This window comes from Bactrocera oleae, chromosome 3, assembly GCF_042242935.1.
Source record: "Bactrocera oleae isolate idBacOlea1 chromosome 3, idBacOlea1, whole genome shotgun sequence".
Lineage (NCBI taxonomy): Eukaryota > Metazoa > Arthropoda > Insecta > Diptera > Tephritidae > Bactrocera > Bactrocera oleae.
This window is the reverse complement of record NC_091537.1, coordinates 53,875,558-53,894,336: the sequence shown is the minus strand read 5'-3', so window position 1 is coordinate 53,894,336 and position 18,779 is coordinate 53,875,558. Positions and strand designations below refer to the sequence as shown.

The 18,779-nt window shown below is 36.7% G+C and overlaps 1 protein-coding gene across 4 annotated transcripts in view; it reads left to right on the top strand.

The window, feature by feature from the left end:
- hgo (homogentisate 1,2-dioxygenase) overlaps positions 1-18,779 on the top strand; it is a 41,098-nt gene that overhangs the window by 7,173 nt on the left and 15,146 nt on the right. For all 4 annotated transcript variants that reach the window (XR_004978614.2, XR_004978613.2, XM_036372655.2 and 1 more), the window contains exon 4: positions 4,819-4,939. Coding sequence is in view for 2 of the 4 variants with exons in the window: in XM_036372655.2 (XP_036228548.1) it covers positions 4,819-4,939 (121 nt within the window). In the remaining 2 variants the exon portion in view is untranslated. The remainder of the gene's footprint in view (positions 1-4,818; positions 4,940-18,779) is intronic.

Here is an 18,779-nt window from a genome sequence, read left to right as displayed (position 1 = left end):
CAATATAGATAATAAATACCAATAGCAAAAAACCCATAGGAAATGAGATATTTACAAAAAAAACGCAAAAACCCGATTTTTGTGACCTTTGACCTTGAAATTTAATAGTTGCGTACACCCTACCATATGTAGGTTCTGAGACAACTTTTAGGATGTCAATATGCAAGTATTTACAGACTTACAGCTGGGTATCTGAATTCCGAGGTGAACTTACTATAATATAATGACTGGACTAGTATGGAAGGGCTAAGTTCTGGCGTAACAGAACATTTTATACAACAAGGATCATAGCCGGGGAAATACTTTCAGGTGTTGACAAAACTTTATATTGCCTATAAAAGGTTGCGAAAGAATCAAACATTCATTATTCGCCAAAGGGTGAAAGGAAAGGAGAAAGGTCGTATACCCACTTCTCATTCTAGTATATTTGACTTCATATCCGTTATTATTAGTATTAAATCAACCAAGTTAACTCAAATGAGATATATGTGGTGTAAACTCAACCAAAGAAGCTAAATTTAATATATTGGGTATATGAGGACAAAATCAACTAGTGAAACTGAAATCATTATAATGGGGATTAGAGAATTAGATCACGGACTACACCAATTTCATTCATATTCAGCGCTAAACTATAAAACTTGAAAATATCATATATCAAGTACATTCGGGAACATATTTCATGCAATTTATGAAGAGAACATACACTGACTGACTATCCGTCATAAAGTCTGGTGAAATAGCGAAAATCATTATATTATATATATTATACATTCACTTAGTTTGGGTAATATATTATTACAAATTGACCGATATCCCAAACACAGTTTAAAGATTTTAGTAATTTTAGGTATAAGGATACACTATTATTAGATAGAGGAACTATTTAAATTTCATTAAGACATCTCACATATTGATATAAAGTCAATCGGAAGTTCGAAAATCTTTATATTAGGTATTTGGTGGCTATTGGAAGTATTGTTCCGATTGAGCCCATTGTTGACATGCCGGCATACTATTATCAGAAAAACACTATCTCCGAACTTCTCACAGGTTTACAGATATTTTCGGTAAACAGTTAGCAATAGACGCAGGACTCCTCATATTCAGTATCTGGGAGTTTGAACAGTAGTGGACTGATTTTGACAATTTTTAAACTTAAGATGGCATACCTTAAAAGCACTGTTCATGTTATAAATAAAGTAAAGAAAATGTAGCATAACGAATTGGTTGAAGTGAGATTTGGTTTTTGACAATGTCACGTCCGTTGTCCAACTTCGACTTCATTTCCTATAAAACTAACAACGGTTAGTAGATGAAAACTATTATACTCTGTGCATCATGTTGCAAAAATATAACTAGAGAAATAATAGTGAAGGAAGTTTAAATAAAGAATACAAAGATATCCCTTCAGACTTAATTAAAACCAAATGAATTGAAGAGCATTAATATGAAGTGAAAATAAAACAAGGGTCGCTATCAATCTTTGTGAAAATTACGATACTACTTTAGACTCAAAAAATTTCGCCAGGGTTTAGGTATTAAGGTATATTATAGGATCAAATTCCACTACCAAGTACTTACTGTAGATATGTTCAACTTCATTAAAAATAAATGTTTTTTGTTAAACAGACAGGTAAAAAATTTGAGAGGTACTGCCGATGCAGTACATTCATCCTTTAAAACGGTGCTAAACTTTATTGTTAAATTACCTTGTCTCGTTTTCACGTATGCTGACAGACGACCGACATGCCACTACGAACAAGAACTCCGCACTTTGAAGATGTTCAATGTTGTGTTTAGATAGCTGATATACTAAGACCTTCCATCGGAGCTGGCGCCAGATATAAGTGATGCGCTACTGTTACGCGAAATCAAAAATTAGAACGATGAGTACAGTGCAAAACTCTTACTTGGTATACAACTTGGTAAATTGCTTTCCAAATCATTATAAACCAGGTGTGCAATTCAAAAATGCAAAAGAAATTAGGGAAATGGGTTGCAGTAAAGGCAATATATAGTGACTTCGTGGAAATGTTTCTAACAATAAAATTCAGGCACACAGAAAATGTGGCAATGGTATCTGAGATTCTAACGATTAACAGAAAGCTAAGCGAAAGTTATAAGACTATTTTTTCAAGCATGAAAAATAAGGGAAAGCTTAAGTTGCAATTAAAAATGGACCATGGTCGTCTCTCACTTAAAAAGTTTTAAGTTAACGTGTGAAACCCCAAATTTAAGCTGTCGGACTGTTTTAAAGCTCTGCTAACATACGCTCAAAGCATTTGACAGTTGTTTACACAACGCGCGCCACTTCGCATTCGAACCTTTTTTATACTCTCGCAACCTGTTGCTACAGAGTATAATAGTTTTGTTCACCTAACGGTTGTTTGTATCACCTAAAACTAATCCAGTTAGATATAGCGTTATATATATATAAATGATCAGGATGAAGAGACGAGTTGAAATCCGGGTGACTGTCAGTCCGTCCGTCCGTCCGTGCAAGCTCTAACTTGAGTAAAAATTGAGATATCTTTATGAAACTTGGTAGACATGTTTCTTGGTACCGTGAGACAGTTGGTATTGCAGAGGGGCGTAATCGGACCACTGCCACGCCCACAAAACGCCATTAATCAAAAACAAATAAATTGCCATAACTAAGCTGCGCAATAAGATACAAGACTGTTATTTGGTACACAGGATCAAATTAGGGAGGGGCATCTGCAGTTAAAACTTTTTATTTAAAGTGGGCGTGGTCCCGCCCCTAATAGGTTTAATGTGCATTTCTCCTAAACCGCTAATGCTATAATAACAAAATTCACTGGAAGCAAATATTTTTAGAACCTTTACCTACAGTGTGAAAATAGTTGAAATCGGGTGGCAACTCCGCTCATCCCATATAACGGTACTGTTCAAAACTGCTAAAAGCGCGATAAATCAAGCACTAAACACGCCAAGGACATTAAATTTTATCTCTGAGGTGGTATTAGATGACTTTATAAGAATCGCGTTCAAAATTAGACAGTGGGCGTGGCACAGCCCACTTTTAGGTGAAAACCCATATCTTGAGATCTGCTTAACTAATTTGAACCAAATTCGGTACATAACATTCTTCTCATATCTCTATGTTATAGTGCGAAAATGGGCGAAATCGGATTACAACCACCTATTTCCTATATAACACCATTTTAAATTCTAGTTGATTCTTTCACTTTCCAGTATGCAAATCAAGCACCAATGATTGTATAGGGGTAAAGCTTTGCGTGAATAATGCGTTTAAGGTATGCCACCTTGTGACCAAAAATTGTCTAAATCGAACAAAAACTGTTCAAGCCAGTAAGTACTAAATATGTGGACCCCAGTGCCTATAGTTGACCTTCTACCGAAAATATCAGTCAATCCACAAAGAAATCTCAAACGAGTATACTATTTGACTTTGCGAGAATATAAAATGTTCGGTTATATCCGAACTTAGCCCTTCCTTACATGTTATATATGACGTTCGCTGCTTCAAGCTAACCAATAATATCTATAGTGAAATAAGTATATTTTTATATTGAATGCAAATTAAGATAATTGGTGCAGGATATATTACTTTCGTAAGAGTATACTAATTTAAATATTTACTGAACCTGAGTTCACGACTCGTAATTTGATATGACCGTGAATGGATTAAAATCATATCATACATATTAATATATATTATAGGTGTCAGATACTCAAATAGTTCCGATTGTACATTTTGTTTAATTTTCGAGATTTACAATCACCGTAACCAACACAAATAAAGCTGTGTGAAGTTTATCGAAATATTCTTACTTAATTTAATTGAGACATCTCCAAGATATGGTATATACTACATCAACTGAACAAAAATAAATGTGTGAAGTATGTAGTATATATGGTAATGCGGTACAAGTCAAACGGAAATCTTTAATCTTGGGGTTGAACGAAACGCCTAGACCGCTTTAAACATATTTATTTAATATCATAAAAATCTTTAATACATATATTGACCAATATTATTGTTATTAAGCTTACCGGAAAATCCATTTCCGTCTGCCATTAACCTAAAGTCTCTCCATTTCTCCACCTATTTGATTAATTTAACTCACACAATGACTGGTATATTCAACATAAAATCCACTAGAATTTAGTACTTGAGGGCTGGGGATTTGTGGATCGATTTCATCCTATTTCGTATGTATGTATGTATATAATTTGATTGCGAAAATATTTTACATATTGGCCGATATAACCCGATTTCATTCATTTTTGGCACAAGAACATATTAATATATTATAAAAAACAAGATGCTGATGGTCCCAAGTTTCAACCAGATATCGTAATTTTTGTTTAAGTTACATTTCGCATGGACAGACGGACATATGGACAGACAATGGATCAACAGGATTTCAATTCAGACCGGCCGTAAATTATTTTTTCTATCATTTCTGTTATTTCATATTTTTAGTTTTAGTTGTTACAAACAACCGTTAAGTTAACAAAAGTATTATACTCTGTAGCAATATGTGGCAAGAGTATAAAAAATCAAAAACCGGTAAATTGGATGTTTCACAAAAATTTGGAGGTAATGCGAAAAATGTTTTAATACAAAAGATGTAAGTAGATGTTTTGCCAGAAATCGAGATAAATAGTTTTTAAAATTCAATCACGCCTCTCCTCTTCCTCTTACCCACCTCAGGCCGACCGTAAATTATTTTTTTCTATCATTTATGTTATATTATATGTGATATCGAAAGAGTTTCGTCCTACTATGCTTTTCTACTGTTGCTATTATGTTTTCTTATTTTTTAGTGCCTCAGAAGGGAAGTTTGGAAGTAACTACTGAATATGGTAAATTAGTTCTAAGGCCAAATGAAATATGCGTCATACCACAAGGTATTCGCTATTCAGTTAAAGTAATGGAACCATCAAGGTATGTAACCCCATTAAAATTGTGAGTATACCATATATCTATTTAAATCTGGAAATTGTATCATTCATATCATAACAATTTTGTTCATCTGGTAATATTTGAAGAAAGCGGTACAAAAATATTGAATACTTTATTTGTTAACATAGTCTCCTATATTTCGATTCACTTGACCCAGCGATTCTCCAACTTCTTTAAACCGTCTGAAAAATAGATATCATATTGAGCCAATTTTATGGATGCGGCAGCAGTTCGTAGCTTAGTTTGACCAATTTGACGATATGACGACGGTGACGTCAGCGGATGCGTTGTCACGGTGGGAGAGCTCTTTTTTCCGCCAAATGTGGCCGCCATTTCTGTAATTCAGAATCAAATTAGTCCAATTACTCGGCATAGCAGAGCTTAGTGACACCAGAGAATGTTAATGAATAGAGAAGCCGCAAATGTTAAATCAAATCTTTTTGTGTACTAATTTGTAATTCCAGATGAGGGAACATCGAAAAATATAACTTCGAAAAAGAAAAATACACCACAGAATATGCGAAATGCTATAAATAGACACAACGAATATTCCATTTTTAGAACTGCCGTGGGGAAGCAGCTTGTGGGCAACATGCAAACGCAGGGGGATGGTAGGATTTGCTGTGGTCAAATTGTAAAATTGATATTTTTCTCGTTTTACTGAAACCATTCAAATTCAATTTTACATGTACATATGTGTACATATATGCAAATATATTTGGACATGCGAATGAAGGAAGGCAATTTCAAGAACATTTACATATAGACATATAAATATTTTTGCTGCTTTTGTAGCACGCTTCTTTATTGCAAAGTGAAATGTTTTGCCTAAGTTCAAATCTTATCAAATATTTTTATATACATAATTTTTTATATATATATAAGTCAATTATTTCCCTTTTTATTACTTTAAATTTTGTTCATGCGCATACCAAAGAACATCTGCGCATATGTATGTATATATATAGGGATCTCGGGGGTATGGGGATAAGCTGGACTGACGGACGTTTAAATGTTAGCGGTGTGATCTTCACTTGTTGGAATGCCGAACAGTTAGGCTCGTTTGCTAGTGAGTTGGTTAGGCGGCGAAGGCGTTTAACTGGAATTAAGGTTGGACTTTTTTGTGAAAAGTATGTGCGTGTAATGTGCGTATGGGGTCCAAACTCCTGGTTACCAGTCCGGAGCAGTATGCGAGCTCAACTGGTAGTAGCTTCGGCTACGAGGTCTGACCGGAGGCTTAATTCTGGTACCACAAGAGCAGGGGTGCTTCAGGGAGTATTCTGGGGGAACGATGAAAATCACTCAAGGATGTCGGTATCATCCAATGTGTTGTGAATGAAGTAGATTTTTCGACTTTCTGGGGCAATTATATTGCGCATGGGCGAATATGGCAAAGAATCGGTAGATTCCACCAGAGAGATCCAACCAGAGGGTGGTGGTGGTAAATTGCAGCGGCTTGCTCCTTCTTGTACCTAGATCGGAAGGATTGTCAGCACTGGCTACGTGTCCAAAAGGGGTGGATCCTACTAGATCCATTGGAAATATACGTCTTCCATGCATCGGACCATAGATATAATTTATATTGAGCTTTGTTTAAATGCGTTTGTACGATGGACACTGGTTTGGCTAGTAGGAGCGCTCCACATAGTTCAAGTCAGGGTAGGCTTATTGTTTTTAAAGGAGCCGTTTTGGCTTTTGCTACTAGTAAGTGGCTTGTGGTCGCAGTGTCGCTTTGTGTGCGAACATATATAGTGGCGCAATATGCCTTTTCAGAGGCGTCACAGAAACCGTGGAGTTCGACTTGGTTCTCTGGGGCATAATTTACCAATTGTGGGGCTTGTATCTGTGAAATATCATTCAGATTACCCGCGAATTGGGACTACTTTTCAAACCGAAGTAGGGGTCGAAAAGGTTTGCTTCAACGGATAAAATTTGTCGCGGATAATGCTGCTATTGACTCTGCAGTGTATGAACACTTGCCTTCCATAGCATCTCCACAGTTTTTTGTTATACTGTCCTTTTCAAATTTTCTTTTGGTATATTTGGGTGATTCGCTGAAAATTTTGGTCGTCTTTATATACGACTATTTGTCGATAATTTTTTCAACATCCCCGTTAAATTCGTATTTGAATTTAATATGAAGAGCTGGCTTTACTATTGCGTGATGTGGCAAGTAAAATAAGTAGTATATGCCGTTTATGATTTTTTCGGCTGAATTTACTTCTTCCATGTGATCTAAATGGAGGTATTCTTCTAAGCTCACCTTTTTTAAGTAAGTGATCTAAGGTGAGCGTGTTAGGAAATTTTTGTTTTAGTGGTGGTCTTACGACGTACCGACCTTTATCTGATCAAGTAGTTGCGGCTTTGTAAAAGTCTTCACAATACTGATCTTCTGGGGTTGTGATTATAAGGAGGAAAGTTTTTCTAACTCCCAAAATTTCTTTAATTGTGAATTGATGTATTCATTTGAGATTTCCACTTAGGATCCAACCAAAAATAGTATTTTGAGGCAGAAATGTGTTTGAAATTGCCTTAATACTTCGAGTATTTTCTGTGGTATGAGATCGCTGCCTAATAGAAGGAATATTCGAGCAGGGGTGTTGCAGTTGGGCTCTGCCAGCTTTAAGTGTGAAAGCTTTACCAGTGCTTGCTATTTATCTGATAGCTTGGAATCATATTTGTTAGTTGCGGTAAGAAAATAGCTTCTCCTTAAATGCGCTTATTCTTTGTGCTTAAGACGCTATAAATGATCATTGTGATCCTTGGTCTATTAAGGCCCTAAGCTTAAACAGTTCTCCTCGGTATTCGATGGAGACGACTGCTGTGGGTAGTAGTACTCTACTTTGACTTTCGCTGTGTAGCGTTTGGGTTTTTAATGCCTTTGAGCAGCATGGCATGGCTTCTTGGCAATTTTCGGGATTTCGCACCTTTGGACACACACATAGAATGATGTCGTTTATGACAGTAAGCGCAATTAAACTTGCTTTCGCACTCTTTATGTGTATGCGCATATGACAAACAGTTTGTACAAAGTCTTTTCGTTCTTACAAAATTGTTTCGATAGGTATTATTCATTGTTTGGAATTTCCCGCAATATTTGACCTTATGCCCCGATTTACATAGTTCGCATGAGGTTTCTTTGTACTGAACGTTTGATTTTTGAACAAGCTTTTATTTAAATTGTTGTTGCTACTGGCTTGGGGCCTGTGGAAGCCTATATTTAGGTCGTGTTGAACGCTTCTCGTTCTAACTATTTTTTTGCCTACCCTTTCTGCGATTTTTTACTGGGTAGTTTATGCCCACGTAGGGCATTGTCTTCGTGATGAGAGCGATTGCTCCCATAGAAGTAATGAATTTTCTGGTTATGCGGCGGTGCATATGTTTACCAGTATAGGGTCCCAGCTGTCTGTGGTAATATTCTCTGTCGATAAAACCGACAAACAATTTGAAACAGTTTATTAAAGTTTGATAAACTCTTCACTTCTTTTATTTCAAATTCAATTGACAGAAATGTCCTGAATCGGCGAAGATGAGTAGCTAGTACAGGCTGTCACTCACGGAAATAAATTTGGTGTATGAAATATTATTCACCCTGCTTTTATACTGCATCCTCCACTCCTACTGCTCATCGTGGGCGGTGTTTATTCGCCAGAGTCACAGGAGCTTCAGCGGATCTGCTAGCTTTTATACCGCATCCTCACTCCTGCTGCTCATGGTCGGGGATTGCTTCGTTCGTTTTATCTTATTTCGCAGCTGACCTGCTACTACAGGGCGTTTGGCTATCCGCGACCAATCGCCCAGCTGGACCGACCAAATTCAGTAGCACACACCACTTCGTTCGGAGCAGGTGCTCTCTGGGTGCGTGTGTCTGAATGCACTGAAGGATACGACTCGCGCGCAGGCAGGTTGGAAGCAACAACCAGCCAAGCGGTCGATTAAAGCGGTATCCCAGGGGCACAACCCACAACTCCAGCAAAATGACTGGAAAAGGTTACTCTATTGGCCGCCGGACGGAGCAATGTCCCCGTAATGATCTTATGTCAACCGATGTAGTGCTGCACCGAATCGTTCCGTTAACAGTTTGCTACTACGACCATTGGTCCGCACAGAAATCTTAGTCACTAATATTTGAACAGACACCGTCACCTTTTGGGCAGTCCCATTCCGGGCAGAGTTGTGGTGTAATGTGGTGTGTATGTGTGTGTGGACTGTCTGTGCGATGTTTGAATGGGTGGTGCATGTTTTTGTGTGGTGTCTTCATAAGTGGAATATGTTGATGTGATGTGTTGGCGTTGAGGGGAGGCGTAACTCATCTAGACAGTGATAAATCCTTATATCAGGTGAATTTGAACTTCTGACATCACTCAAGTATACGGAGAAATATGTTTCCATACAGTTTTATGAATACATTTCACACACTGACCGACATGTTCGGCATAAAGTTTAAAGTCGCAATATTATACCCTCACTTAATTTTATATATACATATTGATCGATGTATACAGTATAACGTCAACGACAAGTTTGAAATTCTTAAATTGGATACTCGTGTATGGGTGTTAGGGTAGTATTGACCTACTTTTATTGATTTTTTGAATCACCACATACTATTGCCATAAAAAGATGTTCGCTTACTGTGTATAAAATTCCTAATATATTAACCAATATATAAGATATAAAGTCAACTGAATGTTTGAACAACTTTACATTAGGTATATGGGGGCTAGAAGGAGTATTCAACCAATTTATCCATTGTAGGAAAAATGATACACTGATGTTAGCAAGAGATTGTCTCTGAATTTCATTAAGATAACTCATATAGATAAAGTAGTTATATAATCAACTCGAAGTTCGAAAGTCTGTATGTGAGGTGTTCGAGGGCTTGCGTAAGCGTTGTCCTAATTCTTTTTGTCACAAGGGCATGATATCTTCAGATAAAGACCTTCAAACATATACCTACATATCAGTAAAATATCAGATATATATTTAAAAGTTATGATCCAATTTAGACAATTTCTTGGTAAAGATGGCATACTTCAAAAGGACTTCTTGTGCGAAGTTTCATCCAGAAATCTTTATTAGTGCTTAATTTGTATACTACAACGTGAAAAAATCACATTGGATATAAAATTGTTATATAAGAGAAATAGTAATGTAAATCGATTACGCCCATTTTCGCAAGGTAACATACGAATGATGTTGTGCGCCATCTGGTAGAAAGTGGTCAATTAGTTTCTTAAATATAGGACTTCACGTAAAAAGGGGTGGTGTCACGGATAATGTCCATTTTTGACATCGGCTTCAATGAAGCCCTTTCGTACGATCTAGGGTGTAAAATTTAATTTCTATGACGCATTTACTTATTGAGGTAAAGAACTTTAAGGAGTTTTCAACATAACCGTTATATAGGGAGCAGGCGGCGTTATAATCCGATTTCTCTTATTTTACACTGACGGAGGGTATAACAAAGAAATTCGTTCTGACCAAATTCGGTTAATTTAGCTTAAGTGGTTTGGGAGATATGTATATTAAATCTCATAGGGGCCGGGACCACGCTCACTTTTTGATAGTTTCTAAACCACACATGACCTTCCCACTGCTATTCGTTGTGCCTAATTTCTATCTCTTTGGGGAGTGAGGTTATGGTACTTTTTTGGTTTTGTGTAAATAATACTTTAATGTAATTAAATGAATTTTTTAACCATAACGTTGTTTAGCAATGAATATGAATGAAAGTCCAGACTTTAGTTTAAAACTTATATCCCGAATATAATGACTTCCGATTATTTGGTTGATTTTTTCTTAATTCACCCAAAATATAAAATTTAGCCTCTTTGGTTGAGTTTGTATAACATATATGTATATCACTGGAGTTAATAAAGTTGATTTTAATATATTTATCTAAATAATAAAACTAAGTGACTCATCGACCTATAATATATGCATATAAATTAATAAGATACCAAATATGATTGTAATTCTTTCAGGATTTCGTCAAATAATGAATGTTGAATTCCTTCGTAAAATTTTTTTTATAAAAAGTTTTGCGAACACCTGAAGGTGCTTCTTTTCTTTGGTTCTTGCGAAAGTATAAAATATTCGGTTACACCTGATTGAATTGACTTTTAATATAATTAAGATATAAACCAACCTATCTTTTATGTTAGATTAAACTGAACACCGGAACGGGATAACAATTATCCCAAGTCCGTCCCTTGGTTTTGAGCTACCTCAACACCATCCGTTTACTAGTCTTGAGCGTACAGCCAGGGAACTCAAGGCTAATATAGCTGCTCTACTATTGGAGTGGATAGTTACCACTCTGAAAGATATTGCCTCCGGAACAGTAGATCTACTACTACCTTTATGACAGTCACATCCACTTGAAAGACGCTGCAGTGGTCAGGAAGCTTAAAACTGGAATTGATGGAAAGTTCCCGACAGTGTACTTCTCTACCAAACCTCCCCGCAAGCTTTGATCCAACCAAACAAAATACGGATAAAAAGCTCACCGCACTTCTCCTCCAGCGAGTCCCTCTCGCGCCCTGTGAGAAGGGTACATGCGCCTCCGGGATTTGCTACTTCCTAGTAAATAAAACCAGTTCGGTCTTGATAGAAATTATGGAGAGGCCGTTTTCAGCAGCTTTTCTTACGATGCTAAGGTACCCCTGAGTTAGATCATACATGGTATTCAGAAATCCGAGAAAGATGTCCACTGTAAACTTCTTCTTCCGTTTGGTCCTCTCGGGCCCGGAGACAAGGGTACTCAAGCCAGTGTCCTCTGACCTACCATGGTAATAGACATGCTATGCCCTTGAAAGTCGAATACTCCTTAGAAAACTACCCCTTAAGGGCAGATCAATCAATATCTCTATTATTTTCAATAAGAGAGACTGATTGGTCTTAAATCCTTGGCCGTGACATGAGATTACTTACCGGCCTTCGGGATGATCGCAAACCTAACCTGCCGTCAAGCCCCAGAAATATATCCCATTCTAATGCAGTTCGCATAGACATGTATCAGCAGATTGCATGAAAGCATGAGAGCTCGCTGCAGCTACGACAAGGGATTTGAATGGTTAAATGATTTGATCGCCCATGCGCAGTCCGTCTCAGGCACTCCGAGAGGTATTATCTTAGGGGCGGGATTGCTGGGAAAGTGAGCGTCTAGGAGTAGGTTAAGGGTGTCCTGACTGCTCAGAGTATAGGTCCAAGTTCGTTATTCTAAAGTTCCAATAGATTTTCTTAAAAGGACGCGCTGCATCTAAGCAATGAATTCGAAAAGTGACTGGACTCTTTGGTTTGTATCCAAGCTTCTTCAGATCGTATTTTTTGCAGTAATGATGACACTTGTTTTTTTTTGCCACACCTTCTCTAGGGCCTATCTTAGCAGCATGGAAGGGGTTTCCACCTCATTCTCGTGCAATATGTTGACGGATATCAGCCACAATCCTCCTTCTTCGGCCTCTACTTTAAGATGTTAATAAATGTCAACTTAGGTCTGTTACACTCTACTGTAGGAAATTTTCTGTTAAAATCAAGGTGATATCTTTGAAACTATTTATTTCTTGCCTCAGCTGCTTTCTCAGATACTTCTCCCATTGATAAAATGAAATAGGTGATTATTGTGCCACCCCTCATTAAAAATTTATGAAGTGTAGGAGACTTTGGCTACTGAATTTGAATTTTGTCTTTGAATTTATTTTGATCGCTCCTGCCACTTTTTTTATTGGTATCTTATACGATGAATGCAATAGGAGCTCGAAGAAACCTTCCAAACTTCCAAAACTTTGTAATATACCTGAGTGGTTTGCTTGAGTTTAATAAAACACTTTGCAGTTAATTACACAAGTAGATTGACAATATTAAGATAATTCATTGATGATTTTCTATAAATATAAGCAAAGGCGCAATGCTTTGTGATCTAACAGACCTTGAAGTTTGAGATTAATTTCAGTTTCATTTACTGTTATATAATTTTCATCGGGATAACTCTCCTTCTGGGCCTTTTGTAAAAATTAATAACATCAGTAAATATTCGTGCAGCAGTTCCAGCAGCTTGACGTCGTTTAAAACCGCCTTGAACAAATAATCATGTAACAAGTAAGGAAGGGCTAAGTTCGGATGTAACCGAACATTTTATACTTTCGCAAAGTTAAATGGTATACTCGTTTAGGATTTCTTTGGCTGATGGATTGGCTGATATTTTCGGTAGAAGGTCAACTATAGGCACTGGGGTCCACATATTTAGTACTTAGGGGCTTGAACAGTTTTGGATCGATTTAGACAATTTTTGGTCACAAGGTGGCATACTTTAAACGTATTATTTACGCAAGGTTTTACCCCGATATAATCATTGTTGCTTGATATGCATAGTGGAAAGTGAAAGAATCAGATGGAATTGAAAATGGTGTTATATGGGAAATAGGCGTGGTTGTAGTCCGATTTCGCCCATTTTCGGAATATAACATAGAAATATGAAAGGAACGTTATGCACCGAATTTGGTTGAAATCGGTTTAGCAGATCCCAAGATATGGGTTTTCACCTAAAAGTGGGCTGTGCCACGCCCACTGTCTAATTTTGAACGCGGTTCCTATAATGTCATCTTACACCATCCCAGAGATAAAATTTAATGTCTCTGGCGTGTTTAGTGCTTGATTTATCGCGCTTTTAGTAGTTTTTAACAGTACCGTTATATGGGGAGTGGGCGGAGTTGCCACCCGATTTCAACTATTTTCACACCGTCAATAGAAGTACTAAAAACATTTTGTTATTATAGCATTAGCGGTTTAGGAGATATGCACATTAAACCTCTTAGAGGCGGGACCACGCCTACTTTTAAAAAAAAAGGTTTAGCTGCAGATGCCCTTCCCTAATGTGATCCTGTGTACCAAATAACATTCTTGTATCTTATTGCGGAGCTTAGTTATGGCAAGTTATTTGTTTTTGATTAATGGCGTTTTGTGGGCGTGGCAGTGGTCCGATTACGCCCATCTGCAATACCAACTGTCTCACGGTACCAGGAAACATGTATACCAAGTTTCATAAAGATATCTCAATTTTTACTCAAGTTAGAGCTTGCACGGACGGACGGACGGACGGACGGACGGACAGACAGTCACCCGGATTTCAACTTGTCTCTTCATCCTGATCATTTATATATATATAACCCTATATCTAACTCGATTAGTTTTAGGTGATACAAACAACCGTTAGGTGAACAAAACTATTATACTTTGTAGCAACAGGTTGCGAGAGTATAAAAAGTTAGTAATTATTCTTCGCAGCAAAACATTGCCTGTGCCTACTTTATCTTCGGCTTTCGGTTAAGTAAGTGAAGTTAAACTTAAAACTGGTATTGTAAAACAAAAAAAAAAAACAATATAAAAAGAATAAATATATAGAGAGATACATATATACATGCTTTATAAGATGAAAGGGTTATTAATAATAAAATAAAAAAAGACGAGGAGTGTGTTAAATCAATAACGTTTTTCATTTGCGCAACCAATTCGCGCAACTATTTTTTTTTTGGTATAAATTAACACATGTTCATTTGCAATCACTGACTTGTACAATTGGGTCAGTTATTTTCGATCTTCTTCATGTGTCACGTCGTGTCGTGATATAAGAAAAACGAGTGCTCAATACAATAAACGTTTTAACATTTCTAACGAATTATCCTAAAGGCCCTAAATGGACTATTAAACAAAATTGCAAAGTATTTAAATACGAATTATATATTTGTGAAGAGTTGGTCTGACCAATACGGAGAAACTGCAAGCGTAGATAGAGAATCACGTGAGATCTAAAAGTGAAGACAAAACGGGAAAAATTATATTATAGCTTACGGTCTATAAGGTACCAAATATCAAGGTGGCATTAAAAATTTCACTTGACAAGGATTGAAAAGTATTTAAAAACACTACTGTTTGACAATTTTTTTTTAATTTGATACTTTTGGCAGTAACTTAAAAATATTTTTCTGAAGAGCACATAACATACAAGTAAATAAAAACAAGTAAGCGGGTGCACGGCTCGAGTGTAACCGAAATATTTTCTTCTGTTAACAAAACTTTATAATTAAAAATGTTCGGTATCTTTTTAAGTTATTATAATTATTGGTCGTAGACTTACTTACACCCCTATTCTGTGCACTTGACAAATTCAACATCGTGCTAATTTATCCAAAAATTATACCAAAAATGCGTAGATTAAAGCTGATTTGAAAGGTATTCCAGATTTTTTTGAAAATTCGGAATAAAGAGCACAATAGGAGCAATTATCTGCACGCATATTCCTATTATATCAAATAATGTTGAACGCCTTTGGTGGTGTTGTTGAGGCGCCTTTGGGGAATTTTTCCCCGTTCCCATTTCTGGGTGGGCCTGAAAACATGCCTCTAGCTGCTCATAAGTAGCTCGCGCATGCTTCGACTTACCATGAAATTAAAGTTAAATTAAAAATTATTTAAAATTAAATACTGAAATATATGTGAATACTTAAGATATAGATGTATCCATTTCCCCACGATATACAATAATATAATTTCAGAAACCAGCTGTTTCTGTTTACATTACAAGGTGCGTTCCAAAGTAAACAGGACTATAAAAAAAAGACAGAAAAAATGATTTTATCGGCAAAATCAATTAATTTTATTCAAAATAGTCTCCTTATGCTTTAATACAGCTTTTTGCACGGTCCAAAAGCATGTCGAACGAGTGTTTTAGCTCGTTGTCCGGTATGGCCGCCAGTATGCCGGTCTAAGCCTTTTGAATAGCCTCCACGTCTGCTCAACGCTTTCCTTTCATCGGCAAATGTATTCTTCCGAAAAGGTAGAAGTCGCACGGTGTCATATAGATTGAATACGGGGAGTGGTTGATTGTTAAAATGTGATTTTTGGTCAAATAATCGGCCACAAGCGTCGATCGATAAGACGGCGCATTATCGTGCAACAAACGCCAACTTCCATCTTCGCGATATTCGGGCCGAACACGTCGAATACGGCGCACCAAACTCTTTAAAACTCCAAGGGAGAATACCGCATTAACGTTTTGGCCGGGTGGAAAAAATTCTTTGTGGACAATACCCTTGGAATCATAAAAATAAATCAGCATTATCTTCACTTTTGACTTCTCCAGGCGCGATTGTTTTGGTTTAGACTCATTTTTCATTTATGTCCTCACGACCACTTTGAAAACGTTGAAACCACTCGTGCACTCTGCTACGGGATAGGAAATCATCGCCATAAACTTGTTTCATCAATTGAAACGTTTCGGTAAAAGTTTTACCAATTTTAAAACAAAATTTAATGTTGGCTCTTTGTTCGAAACTCATTTCCGAACCGATGACAAAAACGTATTGACACTTAAAACGTGAATACAATAAATGAAATGTCATGAAATTTTTACTGGAAGTCGATAAAGGATAGCACTAGTCGACATATAGATGGCGCCACTAGAGTTTATTTTGTTACTTTTTTACTTTGGAACGCACCTTGTATTTTGTACACCACACGTGTACGGGAAAAGCTCTGGATTCTGAAGCTTTATATTTTATCAAGATTGCCACGAAATACCAAAAAATGTTTTCCTTGATAAAAAACTTGAGGATTTTTATCAATTTGTCAAGTGCACAGAATAGAGGTATTAGCCTCATTAATATACTTTGCTTCATATCCGTGCTATTGGTATTAAACTCAACCTAGTTAACTCAAATGAGGTACATGTGATATAAACTCAACCATAGAGCCTAAAGTTAATATGTTGTGTATATGAAGACAGTGAAAGTGATATCAATATAATGGGAATAAGGCGTTTAGACCACTGTCTAGACCAATTTCGTTCATATTTTATTTTATTACAAGGTTTAAACAGAAACTAATTTAATAGGCGGAAAACCAACTATCTTTAAAAACCATTCAACATTAAAAGTACGTAATAAATCAAGCAGGCAAAGATATTATTAAATAAAACAACTATCAAAAAGTAATCTACAAGATGATGATCAATAAATTAAGAAATTATTATAACAATAATAGTTCTCAGAGTGAGAAAAAATACATTGACCCGAAACTATATATTTTTAGTTATGACAATTTTACTTAAGAACTCACAACAAAGCAATGATAAAAATTATTAGCGCCTTTGCACTTACCCATTATTACCTTCCCCGTTTGTTTCGAGTAGGGTCGAGCCAGACGGTGCAGATCAACTTAGCCAACGGAGGGTCGTTGACTCCGATTCAACTATATAGAGAATTTCAGACATTACACTTGATTCTAAAAAAAGAAGAGGTGTTGTGAATGTTCATTTCTTCAAGTATTGCCTGAGCAACTTACAATTATTAATTTCAGACTTCGAAAGCAGATTTTACCAATAGAATTAATAGAGTACACAGTAAAGTTTTTTACATGTTTTCGGCAACTAGCTGGCATATCTAAATAAAAGCGTTGAGCGGAACGCGGAAGAAACCTTTGAAATTCAAAACCTACTAATTGAAGTGCCTAAACTTTGATAAATAGTATCAGTATAAAGACATTTATTACTCTATTTATAGCCCAAGAACGGCTGAACTTATTGGGCTTAAAACCAGGAGACGGACATAGGACACTGCGACTACTTTGCTAGATGATGGGCAAACAACGCAAAGGCTTCCATAAAAAAAAATTAGACATAAAAAATAGCAAAATAGCTGGAGTATTCATTCACAATTTGTATTGAGTGCATAATGACTCACAAATATTCTATAAGCATGGTTGTCTTACTACTGTCTGGTGATTTCCACCAGACTGCTCAATCTTCGCTATACTTTAGCCAGTAAGAATAAAGAATTTTTAAACAATCGTTCTTATGGAGAAGGTGAAGTGTTGAAACATTTCGATTGACTATATACATATACAAGGTGCGTTCCTAAGTAAACAGTAAAAAAGTAAACTCTAGTGGCGCCATCTATATGTCGTCCGTTAGAATCTGCTATCCTTTATCGACTTCCAGTAAACATTTCATGACATTTCATCTATTGGCAGTGAAGTTATTGCGTTTTAAGTGTCAGTACGTTTTTGTCATCGGTGCGAAAATGAGCTTCGAACAAAGAGCCAACATTAAATTTTGTTATAAAATTGGTAAAACTTTTACCGAAACGTTGCAGTGCACAAGTGGTTTCAACGTTTTTAAAGTGGTCGTGAGGACATAAATGAAAAATGAGTCTAAACCAAAACAATCGCGCCTAGAGAAGTCAAAAGTGAAGATAATGCTGATTTATTTTTATGATTCCAAGGGTATTGTCCACAAAGAATTTTTTCCACCCGGCCAAAACGTTAATGCGGTATTCTACCTTGGAGTTTTAAAGAGTTTGGTGCGCCGTATTCGACGTGTTCGGCCCGAATATCGCGAAGATGGAAGTTGGCGTTTGTTGCACGATAATGCGTCATCGATCGACGCTTGTGGCCGATTATTTGACCAAAAATCACATTTTAACAATCAACCACTCCCCGTATTCAATCTATATGACACCGTGCGACTTCTACCTTTTCGGAAGAATACATTTGCCGATGAAAGGAAAGCGTTGAGCAGACGTGGAGGCTATTCAAAAGGCTTAGACCGGCATACTGGCGGCCATACCGGACAACGAGCTAAAACACTCGTTCGACATGCTTTTGGACCGTGCAAAAAGCTGTATTAAAGCATAAGGAGACTTTTTTGAATAAAGTAATTGATTTTGCCGAGAAAACCATTTTTTCTGTCTTTTTTTTTTAAAGTCCTGTTCACTTTGGAACGCACCTTGTATGTGAGTACAACGTCCGGTGTGTTTAACGTGGGT